Source organism: Mycteria americana, chromosome 4 (genome assembly GCF_035582795.1).
Source record: "Mycteria americana isolate JAX WOST 10 ecotype Jacksonville Zoo and Gardens chromosome 4, USCA_MyAme_1.0, whole genome shotgun sequence".
Classification (NCBI taxonomy): Eukaryota; Metazoa; Chordata; class Aves; order Ciconiiformes; family Ciconiidae; genus Mycteria; species Mycteria americana.
The window spans coordinates 43,842,738-43,856,105 of record NC_134368.1 but is presented as its reverse complement, the minus strand read 5'-3'; the positions used below and the strand labels follow the sequence as shown (position 1 = coordinate 43,856,105).

The window sequence follows — 13,368 nt, the reverse complement described above, 5'->3', positions numbered from 1 at the left end:
GTAACTTACTTAAAAGGCTGAGCCGTTTGCCAGTATGGGAAAGCTGTCTGTCTGACGTCCGCTAGTAACTCTTGATATGGGCCAAGCAGTTTTGCTATACTTCACAAGGCTCAGCGGCTGGGTAGAGGAGAGGGATCTGAATTGGAAGTCCTGTTATCTGTTTTTATTGCTGCCAGCTGGCTGGATGTTTACAGTGCATATAGTTTTGTAGCAGTTACAGTGAATGGTTACAGAATTTGCGGATAAGCAGAGGAAAAAGGGTGTAAGGAAAAGATTTGGAGGTGGATTGGGGGGCCACCTCCTTTACTTGGAGGGAATGAGAGGTTTCTTATTACTGAAAAAATGTATATTGGGCTGTTGTATGTTAATAAGGAGTGATGATCTTTGAGAAATGACAAACACAAGACTTTCTTTGGATAAAGAAGAGCATGGAATCAAGGAGTGATCACGTCTTGTCCTCGCTCCCACCCTAATCACGAAGTTATTTCTGTAGATTTAACTCTACAAGGCAAAGGAGGACTCGGCCTGAGTCTGTGAAAACCTAATGTGTTAGTGTTATACCGAATGTGCAAAAAAGCACATGTTGCTGACACCTCATTGTGTTTAAAAATAAAATAACAACCAAACAAAAGACATATAGGTAAGTGTTTTGAAAGCTTTATGTGGACACGAAGATTTTGAACTGTTTTCCACTTTTATATTTTTGCTCTTCTGTGGAAAAGAATGTGAACAGTTGTGTTCAGGGGACTACAACTTTAGCCTGCCATCTGTTTCACTCCAAGCAGACATAGTACAAAGATACCACGACTAAAGAAACTCATTTTTTAACCTTAACATTTGCTGGATTTTGCACCAGCTCCATGGTGCAATGCACATTCGTGTGCATGGGGCACGCACATTCCAACCACCTGTACTGAAAGTGAAATACTTTCATGATGATAACATTGAATGAAGGAGAGGCCAAGGAAAGGGATGAGGAAGCATCATCCAGTTAAAAATCACTAAAGATTTGTGTAAAATGTTGTATATATAAAATGTTCTGTATTACTGCTACGTTTTTTGTAACTTACAGTATTGTGACCTTAATATTTTTTCCCCACAGCATGAAATAAACTTGTTTTGTTTTATTTGATATAAACTTCTCAGTCTTTTGTGCATATTCAAATAGAAAATAACTAATTTTCTTTATATAGGTTATAAAGCAGCTAAATGGAGTCTGAGCAGCTGTTTCATAGAGGCTACTATCGAAACAGTTACAACAGTATAACCAGTGCAAGCAGCGATGAGGAGCTTTTAGATGGAGCAGGTGTAATTATGGACTTTCAGACCTCTGAAGATGACAATCTCTTGGATGGTGATGCATCAGTTGGTAAGTTAACGTTAATTTCAGCTTAAAAATTTCTCTGGGTTGTATTTTTGTGGTTTGGTGGGTTTTGGTGGTTTTTTTTTTTTTGGTTTTGTTTTTTAATAAACAAAACCAATACTTTTTCATAACTAATTAATGTTTCTCTTTAGCTAATCTGTCCTTCAGAGGGATGCTTTAAATGTGAAAGTGGCTGAATGTTTTTCTGTGTGCTTGCTCAACAGTTACATTGTATGGGATAACTTCTGATACGAGACAGATAGTAATGTACTTCTGGCAGATGACAAACTTGCTGTCAAGTAGGGGAAAAATGGCTATTCTGCAGCTACCTGGTCTGTGTTAGCTGCAGCAGGATTTTGGAAGTCTCACTGTCTTCAGTATTTCTTTGGGGCAGAAATTAACAGTCTCTGTTAATCATGACTTCTAGAGATAAATCTGTTTCTGCTTGATTCAGCTTCAGATCTGTAAAAGAGAGGCAAAAACCTTACAAGTAGAGGTGTTAGAAGCAGCAGAAAACACCATACGAGTTGAACTTTTGACTAGGTGAAAAGTTACAAAGCAAACTTGTTACTGTGAGCACTGATAAAAGCACTGAACTAATACAAAGAAGAAAGAACTGGGAAGCTCTTCCTCTCTTTTTTTTTAATTAACAAAGCAGTTAATGGTGTGAAAGCATTACCATTCTCTTAGCAATGGTCAAAGAGGGGAACAGAAGGAGGAAAAGTAATGAATTCCTGTTTAAGATGGTAAACTTGGCTAAATATATATTCTTGTCACTTCCTCTTATTTTGTTTAAAATCAAACTCAGCCTCTTGACTTTTCTCTTTTTTATCATCCTTTCCTCCTCTGTTAACATTCAGTTGTCTTCCATCTCTGCAGTCTCTTCATGAATTTTCCCTTTGCGACACTTAGCAATTGGATGTTGGCATTGTACTAGATAGTTGTGTCATATAATTATAAGCATCCTTCTCATCTTTATTCCTTCTGTCTAATTAGGTATGTCTTGAATGTGTAGTTATTTAACATGTATGCTAATACAGGTGTCAAGAGCCAGGACGTCTTCAATCTACATAAAAACTCCTGCCAAATTACTTAGAGAACACCAGCATGATGAAGTCAAGCACTTGATAGTTAGGAAGTTATTAAGTGAACAACTGGCTTCCGCGTGTAATATTTTGTTCTGAATATCTGGCACTTTTAATAAAGTGAGTGCCTTGCTTGTCCAACATAATATTTGCAACCTGTACTGAAAGTCTGAAGCTACTCTGGTTATTGTTTATATAAATCCTCTCCATCACTTCAAGCTTTAAGGAGAAATAAGTGTGCAGTAAAATCAATAGTTTCAGAGCCAGTGTTCTGCCCCTTACTTGTTGTGAAATTAGATCCGTAAATTGAGTCCAAACAGATGAGGTGGTTGTTCTGTTTGCACTGTCAAAAGCAACGCTAATTGTTGTACACGCTAGCAGCTCCTATCTCATTGTGATGCTGAAGTATTAGAATGTGCATTAGAACATAAATATTAATGTGTTTTCTTTCCTAGAGTTGAATTTTTTGCTAATGGTGTTACCTGTTTTATAAAATAGGTCCCGAAACACACGAAGTATGTTTAGAGAGGAGACATTGTTTTATTCTGCGCAGGGTGCAAGGTGGAATATTTCCACAAATCAAGCACACCTACTGTAATTCTTTCTAACATTTATACATGAAAGTTAACATACCACGCCTATCTAACACATAATCCTTGAACTGACGGAGCATCCTCGTCTTCCATTGGTCTGTGTTTTCTCCGCTTAAATTTAAAGCTACAGTGTGATTTTTAATTCACTGCGCATGATCAAAAGGAGTAGGGGGGGTAATCCTTTTGGTCGGTGGTCACAATCTCCCCCTGCCGTCTTCGCCTTTCCCCTAGTTACTGTGACTGCCGCCGATTTCATGGTTGTGGCATCCCTCGATCTTTGCGACCTTCCCTGTAGGAGGATGCTCCTGCTACCAGTCCTTGAAGTTTCACGGCTTTGTATTCTTTGAGGAGATGCTCGTTAGTGAGGCATGCATTGCTGATGCCCTCTTATGTGGCCTAAGCATTATCTGCTACCTCGAAGATTCTACAGGTCCCATGTGCTAGTTTCCATTCTTAACTGTGATCCCTTCTTAGCTACTAACAACTCCCATACTATTTCCCTTTCATCCAAAAATATGTATACATATACATGTTTTGAGGTAACAATTCCCCCCTTTGGAAGTTTTAAATATTTCATTTGAGACTTCCATAATCTTTGGCTAGTATTATGTTTCATACAAAGACAGTATTCAGTATTGCCTGTTTCATACAGCTAATTATCATTATGATTATTATCATCATAATCACTATAATAATCAAACCCTGGACTAAACTGGCTAACCATCCTGTAAGAGACCATCCACCCACACTTTGCAGAATTTTATTTATCCAATTGTTTTCTGTGCTTTCCTGTAACTCACAGGCTCCCTTTGACACTCTCCTAATCTGGTCAATCTGTTTATTTAGATTTTCAGTCACATTGGGAATGTGAATACAACAATGCTCCTTATCCAGTTTCAAATATCCACATAGTCCCCTTTCTTTGGCCAATAACAGATCTAAGGCTAAACGATTTTGTAAGGCCATTTCACTGTTTGTTTGCACCTGTTCATTTACTACAAGTAACCCCTGTTCAGTTGCATTAGCCAAACTACTCATCTGCCATGTTAGATTTGTAAATGATACTTGGTTTTCAAAAGCCATTATTCCGGGGGCTAACATTGATTCCGTGGCCCACCCAACCTTCATAGCTGTGATGGGCCATGCCATGGGTCTGCTTCTAATTCTCTTTTGAGTCTTCCCCATAACTGAGGGGTAATGGGATTCCTTTCCACAATGGACACAACGTTAACACCCCTAAAGTAATTTGATGATTCGGAATATTGAAGTGAAGTCTATTTGTCCAAGTTCCATCACTTAGAACCCACACAGTATAACCTGGAGATGGAATAGTTTCTGTGTCGCATTGGACTTGTCTCTGTACTACATCCTGTTGTTCTACAGTTAAATTTCGACACTGACATCCAATTCGCAATGCTTTTTCTACCCCGGTTATGTTTTTCAAGATTCCCATATAAGAACAGTTGAATACTTGAGTGCAGTTCCATTCAGGGACATACTCTCCTTCTTTGGGATTCATAATAATCCCTTTGTATTGATTTTTAGTGTTTCCAAATTGTCCTATCCATTCAAAACACCATGAACTAAGGTTCATATACCTCCATTTGTCTCCCATTGGCCTTTTCCAGTTTGTCTCATGCATATATTCTACTTGTTGTTGGTTAACCGAATTGGAAACTGCGTTCCTTTCATGGTTACTATCGACTGACCAACACAAAGATTCTCCATTTGGTAATGATGCAAGAGTCCCATTACAACTTTCATTTGTTACTGTCCAAGTTATAATTTCTCCCATTGGACTCTTGGTTTGTTGCTCAATTATTTGACTCCAGTTTACCAAGGGAAGATCTCTTGGAGTGAGGATTCCCCATTCTATTGGATTTTTACTAGAGTATGGAATTGGGAGGCAAGTGGTAATGCCCGTAGTATTTTGTAATTTACCAAATCCCTGAATGAATTTTAAGATCAAATTGTCTTCCAATCCCTTAATATGTGTTAGTGTTACTAGGTAACTACTAATGATGATTAAAATTCTGGTTTCCATATTCCCATCAAGATAATGAATGAGATTACAATGACTACAAATAAGAATATGCCTTGTGTACAATCTAAATCCGCATAGGCGATGCCCTGATCCCAAGTACCATTCATGAATTGTCCCTTTTAAATCTCAGTCGTAAAGGGCTTTCATTCTGTTTCTCCACAGACCACTTATCTGGTGGGAGTCCTTTCTTAATCCGAGTGTGATGAATCCATGGCCCTACTCATCAAGCTTGACTGCAGTATATGTAGTGAGGAGGACTTGAAAGGGTCCTTTCCAGCGTTCTTTCAGAGGTTCATCGTTCCAAGTTCTTAGATAGACCCAATCTCCTGGCTGAAATTCGTGAACTGCAGTATAGAGGTCCAAAGGGGTTCTCAGTTGTAGATACCTGTTAAGAGAAGACAAAACCTTCCCTAGAGAAATCACATATTCCTCAAGATACTGTTTCCCTATTAATTCTATAGATCCTGGCTCATGATTAATACTTTGATAAGGTCTCCCATACAGTATTTCAAAAGGACTGACCTTTTCTCTGGACCTCAGTGTAATCCTTGCTGTCAACAATGCTAATGGGAGAGCATCTGGCCATTTTAACTCTGCTTCCTGACAGATTTTATTCAATTGCCTTCTAATTGATTCATTCTCTCTACTTTCCCACTAGACTGCGGCCTCCACGGTGTGTGTAAATCCCCCTTTATATCTAACATTCTTGCCAATGACTGAATTACTTTTGCCACAAAATGGGGTCCTCGGTCTAATCGACATTCTAACTGGAATCCTGAAATGAGGAACTATTTCTTTCAATAATACTTTAACTACTTCTCTAGCCTGATTGGTGTGACAGGGAAAGGCTTCTGGCCATCCAGAGAAGGTATCCACTAACACTAACAAATACTGATACCCATTTTGCCTGGCAAGTTCTAAGAAATCTATTTGCCATTAGTCACCAGGAGTATTTCCTTTTTCAGTTTTCCCGGGTGGAGGTCTGGGTTGAGTTTGAGGATTGTTTCGCTGGCAGATTGCACACTTCTTGGTAATACTCTTGGCTCTATTTCCCATCCCTACGCTTAAAGTGTGGAGTTTAACATTGTCCATAAGAGGTTTTACCCCCCAACGTGTTCCGCTATGTTCTTTTTCCATAATTCTCTCATAACATTTGAAGGTACTAACTACTACTCGATCACCTTCTGGGATCCACCATCCATCTTTGTTCTTCTTTGCATTGAGCAGTTTAGCTAACTGATCATCCTCCTTGTTACAAGTCAGCAGTCCCTTTAAGTCTCCATACTTCTCAGGCCATAATCCCAAAACTTGTTCTTCTGTTGCTCTTTTAGCTGCTAAATCCACCCGTCAATTCCCAACCACTTCAGGAGCATTCCCAAATTGATGAACTTTACAATGCATGATTACTACTTGTTTAGGTAGTTTGATAACCTGCAACAATTATCTTATTAGTTCTCCATACTTAACTGGTGTTCCTTATGACAAAAGGAGACCCCTTTTTTTCCAAATTGCTCCATGTGCATGAACTACTCCAAAAACATATTTAGAGTCTGTCCATATATTCACAGTCTTTCCTTCTGCTAGCTCTAAAGCTCTTATTAGTGCAACCAGCTCTGCCTTCTGGGCAGACGTGTTGGCAGGGAAGGCTTTTGCTTCCAATTCATCCAATTCATCTCCTCCAATAATAACTGCATATCCTGCCCTTCGGATTCCATTAATCACTTGGCTCCTCCCATCTATAAACAAATTTAATTCTGCTGAATCCAGAGGTATATCTTTCAGATCAATCCTACTCGCATATACCTGTTCAATTGTTTTTAGACAGTCATGTTCCAATTCAATTTCCCCAGGCAATGGTAACAGGGTGGCTGGACTCAAGGTGGTTGTTACTTTCAGTTCCCCATGGTCTTGTTCTAATAACACAGCCTGATATTTCATCATCCAGCTGGGGGATAACCAATGTCCCCCTTTTTTGCTGTAGAGCTATCGTCACAGCATGTGGCACCTGGACTGTCATTCTTTGTCCCAAAGTTAATTTCCTAGCTTCCTGAATGAGCAACACAGTTGCAGCGATGGCCCTTAAACAAGAGGGCCACCCTTTGCTTACTTGATCTAATTGCTTAGAAAAATATCCAACTGGTCTTTTCTAAGATCCAGTCTTTTGGACCAGAACCCCTAGCGCAACGTGCTGTCTTTCATTCACAAAAAGCTCAAAAGGTTTTTACAAATTAGGAAGTCCTAGTGCGGGTGCTGACATCAAGGCTTCTTTCAACTGATAAAAAGCCGTTTGGCATTCTGGAGTCCATTCTAGAAGTTCCTCTGTACCTTTCACAGCCTCATAAAGGGGTTTCCGCAATCAGTCCAAAATTGATAATCCACAGGCGACACCACCTGGCCATTCCCAGGAGTGCTCTTAACTCTAATTTAAACACAGGCTCTGGTATTTGAAAAATTGCCTCTTTTCTCTCTGGACCAAGGCTTTGCTGACCTTTGGTGACAGTGAATCCCAAATAAGTCACTGTCTGTTGTGCAATATGTGCCTTTTTCTTTGACACTCCATACCCTGCTGCTCCTAGAAAATTCAAGAGATCAATGGTATACTGTGTAGAGTCCTCTGATGTTCTTGTTCCTAAAAGTATATCATCCACATACTGTAGCAAAGTTATTTCTGTGTTTTCTTTTTGCCAATTCTCCAATTCCCTAGCTAATTGATTTCCAAAGATTGTTGGACTGTTCTTAAATCCTTGTGGAAGAATGGTCCAATGCAGTTGAGTCTTTTGGCCAGTTTTTGGATTTTCCCACTCGAAGGCAAATATCTTTTGACTTTCAAATTCTGAAGGGATGCAAAAGAAGGCATACTTCAAATCTAATACTGTGAACCACTGATCTGTTTCTTGAATTGCAGTCAGTAAAGTGTATGGATTTGCTACCACTGGGTAGACATCTTGCACAATTTGATTTACTGCTCTCAAATCTCGAACTAATCTATATTCGAATGAGGTTTCTTTACCAGTAAAATTGGAGTGTTATACTCTGATTAGCATTCTCATAGCAGTCCATGAGCCGTAAACTTTTCTATTAGGGGTTCTAAACCCTTTCTTCCTTCTAGTTTAATAAGATGCTGTTTTCATCTTACCGGTCATGCTCCAGGTTTCGATGTGATGTTTACCAGCTCAGCAGCACGAGATCGTCGTGGGATCCCAGAGGCGTATACCAGTGGGGTTACTGCATTCAATATCTCTTCCGGAATTGTTTCAGGTTCCGGAGTCTCTTGTACTACTTCCTGTAACGTAAACACTTGCGCTTCCAGGGCTTTTTCTTCCGGTATCTGTACCTGTATATTGCCTCTTTCAAAAACAATTTGTGCATTTCATTTGCAAAGTAAATCTCTTCCCAAGAAAGGCATTGGACAATCGGGAACACATAAAAATTTGTGAGTAAAAACTCGATTTCCAATTCCACACTTAATTGGTTGGAAGGAAGGTGTTACCTCCTTTTTCCCTGTGGCTCCAATAATAAATATATTTTGTTTACTCAGTTTACCCTTACAGGTATTTAACACTGAACATGCCACTCCTGTATCTATTAAAAAATCTATCTTATCATTCCCCAACTTCAAAGTAACCAGGGGTTCTGTTGGGGAAACTTTCAATTCATCCCCCGGTCCCCGTCAATCTGAATCTTGACCCAACGTAAGCAGCTCTTCCACCTTGGGATCTTCTTGTTTTCTTGGAAAATTCCTCTGAAATAAATTCTGAGGACATTCCCTCTTCCAATGCCCCTTTTGTTTACAAAAAGCACACTGATCCTTATTCAAAGGTTTAGTTTACCCTCCCCAGGCCTAGAGGGGGTCATCATACTTCCTCCCATAGGAGGGCTATTTAATATATACCCATCATTTCTCCTTCTGTTATTTTGGTTGCCTTCCACTATTGCTGCAGCCAGCAGCTGAGCCTTGCACCTCTCTTTTTTAACTCCTTCTGTCACTTCTCCTCCTCCTCCTCCTCCCTATCAATATACACCTTCCACGTCACCTCTAATAACTTGTCCATAATCTTGCCTCTGCTCATTCTATCTTTTGCAATTTTCTCCTAATATCAGGATTTGACTGCCCCACAAACAAAGTCACAGATGTTAGTGCATCGGTCTCTCTCCCCGGATCCAAATCTGTCTATTTCCTCTAAAGCCAAAACATTTGCATCCTTTGTAATCAATCTACATTATTTTCTGCTTTTCCAGTCATTCTGCAACGTGAAAACCAAATCCACATATGGTACCTCATCCCATTTTCCTTCTCTTCTACAAAACAGCATTAGCTGTTATATAGTATTATATTTCAAAGTTCTGTTCTTTGGCCACTTCTCTCCATTGTCTAACACATACAACGGCCACCATTAGTTACAATATTCCATTAACTTTTTCTGTGTTAATGGATCGCCTCAAAACTTATTGCAATGTTTTAAAATACAACCCAACAGGGAAGCTTTAATTATGTCCCCTTCTTTGGAAGATGTCATGTTTCCCATTCGTAAATATTTTACAATATATTGCCTTACAACAATATTCTTTAAAACCACCAATAATATCACCAATGATTACCAATATAATTGCAGTGGCTGCAATTAATTCACCAGTTAACCAAAACCAACTCTACCTGCTCCGGTCGTCACCGTAGTAGCGCAGGAGAGAGAAAATAGGAGTTGCAGCCAACCCACCGGTTCGTATTGCAAGTGGATATACCAGGAAATACCAAGAAGCAACAAAACATCAAAATAGCAATGTCTATCCCGGTATCAATCGGCCACTCAGCACTCACCAGGGAATTGCGAGAGGAGTCCTCGGAAAAAGCGCCCCGGTGCATGCTGGAGTCCGGCTCGCGATCCCTCTGGCAGTAGCAAGTGTCGATCGAAGTCCAGTCTCAAAATCCAAGTCCCATCTGGGTTGCCAAAACTGTTACCTGTTTTATAAAATAGGTCCCGAAACACACGAAGTATGTTTAGAGAGGAGACATTGTTTTATTCTGCGCAGGGTGCAAGGTGGAATATTTCCACAAATCAAGCACACCTACTGTAATTCTTTCTAACATTTATACATGAAAGTTAACATACCACGCCTATCTAACACATAATCCTTGAACTGACGGAGCATCCTCGTCTTCCATTGGTCTGTGTTTTCTCCGCTTAAATTTAAAGCTACAGTGTGATTTTTAATTCACTGCGCATGATCAAAAGGAGTAGGGGGGGTAGTCCTTTTGGTCGGTGGTCACAATCTCCCCCTGCCGTCTTCGCCTTTCCCCTAGTTACTGTGACTGCCGCCGATTTCATGGTTGTGGCATCCCTCGATCTTTGCGACCTTCCCTGTAGGAGGATGCTCCTGCTACCAGTCCTTGAAGTTTCACGGCTTTGTATTCTTTGAGGAGATGCTCGTTAGTGAGGCATGCATTGCTGATGCCCTCTTATGTGGCCTAAGCATTATCTGCTACCTCGAAGATTCTACAGGTCCCATGTGCTAGTTTCCATTCTTAACTGTGATCCCTTCTTAGCTACTAACAACTCCCATACTATTTCCCTTTCATCCAAAAAAAAAAAAAAAAAAACCACACATGTTTTGAGGTAACAACGGCATATCTGCTTGCCACAATTCTGGTCACTTGGTAAGAGGCAGCAATAGTAATAAGCACTATTATTTTATTTAAGTGAACAATGATTTATGTTTCTCTATGCATGGAAAATATTTTCTTGTACAGTAAATCATAGGAAATACCTTAGCAGTAGATGAGAATCTGGTATAAATTTTCTTTTCAAGGTGGTAAGAACATGCTTCCAAAAAAGTTTTAAATAAACTTACACGCAGGAGGTGAACATCTGTGTTTCTCATTCCTTAGGTCTCCAAATGTGTAAGGTGGTTTTTCTTGTGTGTTTTTAATTCAGCAAATCTCATTGACAAGACCAAACAAGCACTTTCTTGCTGGACTGCATGTGCGCTTTTTGTAGTCCTCTGTTACTCACTTAGCATCAACTGTTTGTTTTAATTATTATTATTATTTAAATACTTTTATCCTTTAACCGTCTCTTAACGTATTTTTGTTCTGTTGAGTCTAAATACAGATGAATTCACCATATAGAATCTGTCCCACCTCCTGAGGACGGGCAGGTCCCTCCCGGTAGATGGAAGATCCCGTGCTTCTCAACACTGCAGGCTATCCAGAGCATGACGTGAATGCGGGGGCATGACTTTAGCTCTGTGCTTTAGCTGCTGAACCCTGCCAAAATCAGGAGCCCTGTTCAAACATATAGTTTGTGTTTTAAGTCTGTAAGGCTGGAAGAGTTTATGAGCCCGGTTTCTTAGCAACATGAACAAAATGGCAATAATGTATCTGTACTTAAAATGGTTGTGGAAATAATGTAGTTAAACTGAAAGCTGCATAGCCGCAGAATGTAAGCTTGGAGTATAAATGAGCACAGACATTAATTTATCCAATCTGGGTAAGTTGCCATGGACGATAGAGTGTTCATCATAATTTTACAGTTTATGTAATAAAATATAGAATTACAGATTTTAAAAAATCAAGACCATGCAATGAGGGGAAAATGAAGGATTAAGAAATTATCTTTTTTTTTTTTTTTTGGCTAATGAAAGTTGAACCATAAACTGCACACATATTATGCAGATAAAAAGCTAACAATATGGAATTTCTAAAGTAATTGTAGTCTTTCCCCCTCATTCAGAGGACAGTAAGTTAATGGAAGAAGTCTGCTCATTTCAGTAGGCTTGGTAAGTCCCTTGGCTTTCAGGACAGCAATTCTATAAAGCTTGCACAGTACTGCCATTCACATTATCAGTTATAGTTAAGCACTTAACTGAGGCTTACAAAGTGATAGAGGCTGTTACTCAGTGGTGAATATGCCTTCTGTGAAAGCATGTGGAAATTGGATGATATTGGGAAAGAATACTAATTATATATACTACTCGTTTTATGGGGGAAAATCTATTATATTAGATGGGACTAAACAAGTGAATGTTAACTGGAACCCGTCTTCAGAAAGTCTTATCGTCTAGATTTTTAGATATCTTTAATATTTAGTTGATAGAAATTTGCCTTTTTAGTGTCATCTCTGATTTGCAATTTGAATGGTTTTGCGTAGTTCCGTATGGGAGGTTCACCATTATGTTAAAAACAATGCTGTACAACAACCTTGTTTCTCTTAACACCATCTGAAAGCATGTATGTTACCCATCCTTCACTGTGTCATCTGAGAATAATACAGAAATTATGACTATGTAGTATTATATACTAAATACATATATAAATGTATATGTATAGTAATTATATCATAATTATATATATATGGTATATCATATGTCTGTTATGTTCTCCAGTAGCTGTTTCCTTTGCATAAATTTCAGACTTTTAGTGGCAGCATTGTGGAGAACAAGTAGGTATTGTGAAATTGTAAATTCTTTGAGGGTAGTGTGTTTTAACATGCAAAATAATTACATTGCTATGCATGCGGAGGCTTGGATAGCTTGCACCAAAGCCCTGCCCAGAAGGGATACTTGTCAGCTTTGGTCAAAACTTGCTTTTGTTGCTTATCAAAACTAATCTCTTTGTAGTACTGAAGTTAGTGTTTTTCCTTGTTGAATTGCTGTCTAATGAGAAATATGGTGACATTATACCAGTAACAGAAGTATCTGCCTCTTTGTAGGGAGGACGTCTTACCAATGCTTGTATGTGCAATGTACTTTCACGTATGCAATCTGTGGAAATAAGTTTCATCGTGACTTATCTATGTTTTATTTTTAGACTGTTTGCCCTGCTTCTTGCTAGGTCAATTTAAACACGTTATACCTACCTTTGAGAAGCTATCAGTTCTTTAATAGTTAAGTTATATAAGCTAATATTTACTGGTTTAAATTTTATAGGAGATCTATACTATTTAGTTTTTAAAAAATTGTTATCCTAGGATAGTTCATTGTTTTCCATCACTTTAACAGGGGAAAAAAATAATTCTTTCTAAATAGAAGTGAAATCTCCAGGATTGAAATATATTATCAAATTAATATTTTAACTGGGGAATATGAATGAGAAGATGAAATGTCTAATCCATTCTTTTTCTCTCAGCATCAGCTTGCCTTGCCTGTCTCTAAAGTTTGAGAGACAATTCTTCACTACTGGCTGGGCTTGAAGGGTGTAACAAGTCTCTTCAAAAGTTCAAACTTTTTCCTTTTATGACTGGGGGTTAGCCAACTAGTGAGGTGAAACTGAGAGGTCTCCATAATTTT

At 38.9% G+C, this 13,368-nt stretch overlaps 1 protein-coding gene across 3 annotated transcripts in view; it reads left to right on the top strand.

Moving 5' to 3' along the window:
• CLCN3 (chloride voltage-gated channel 3) overlaps positions 1-13,368 on the top strand; it is an 83,105-nt gene that overhangs the window by 15,093 nt on the left and 54,644 nt on the right. For all 3 annotated transcript variants that reach the window (XM_075500318.1, XM_075500317.1, XM_075500320.1), the window contains exon 2: positions 1,194-1,369. In XM_075500318.1, the coding sequence (XP_075356433.1) occupies positions 1,210-1,369 (160 nt within the window). In that variant the 5' untranslated portion in view covers positions 1,194-1,209. The remainder of the gene's footprint in view (positions 1-1,193; positions 1,370-13,368) is intronic.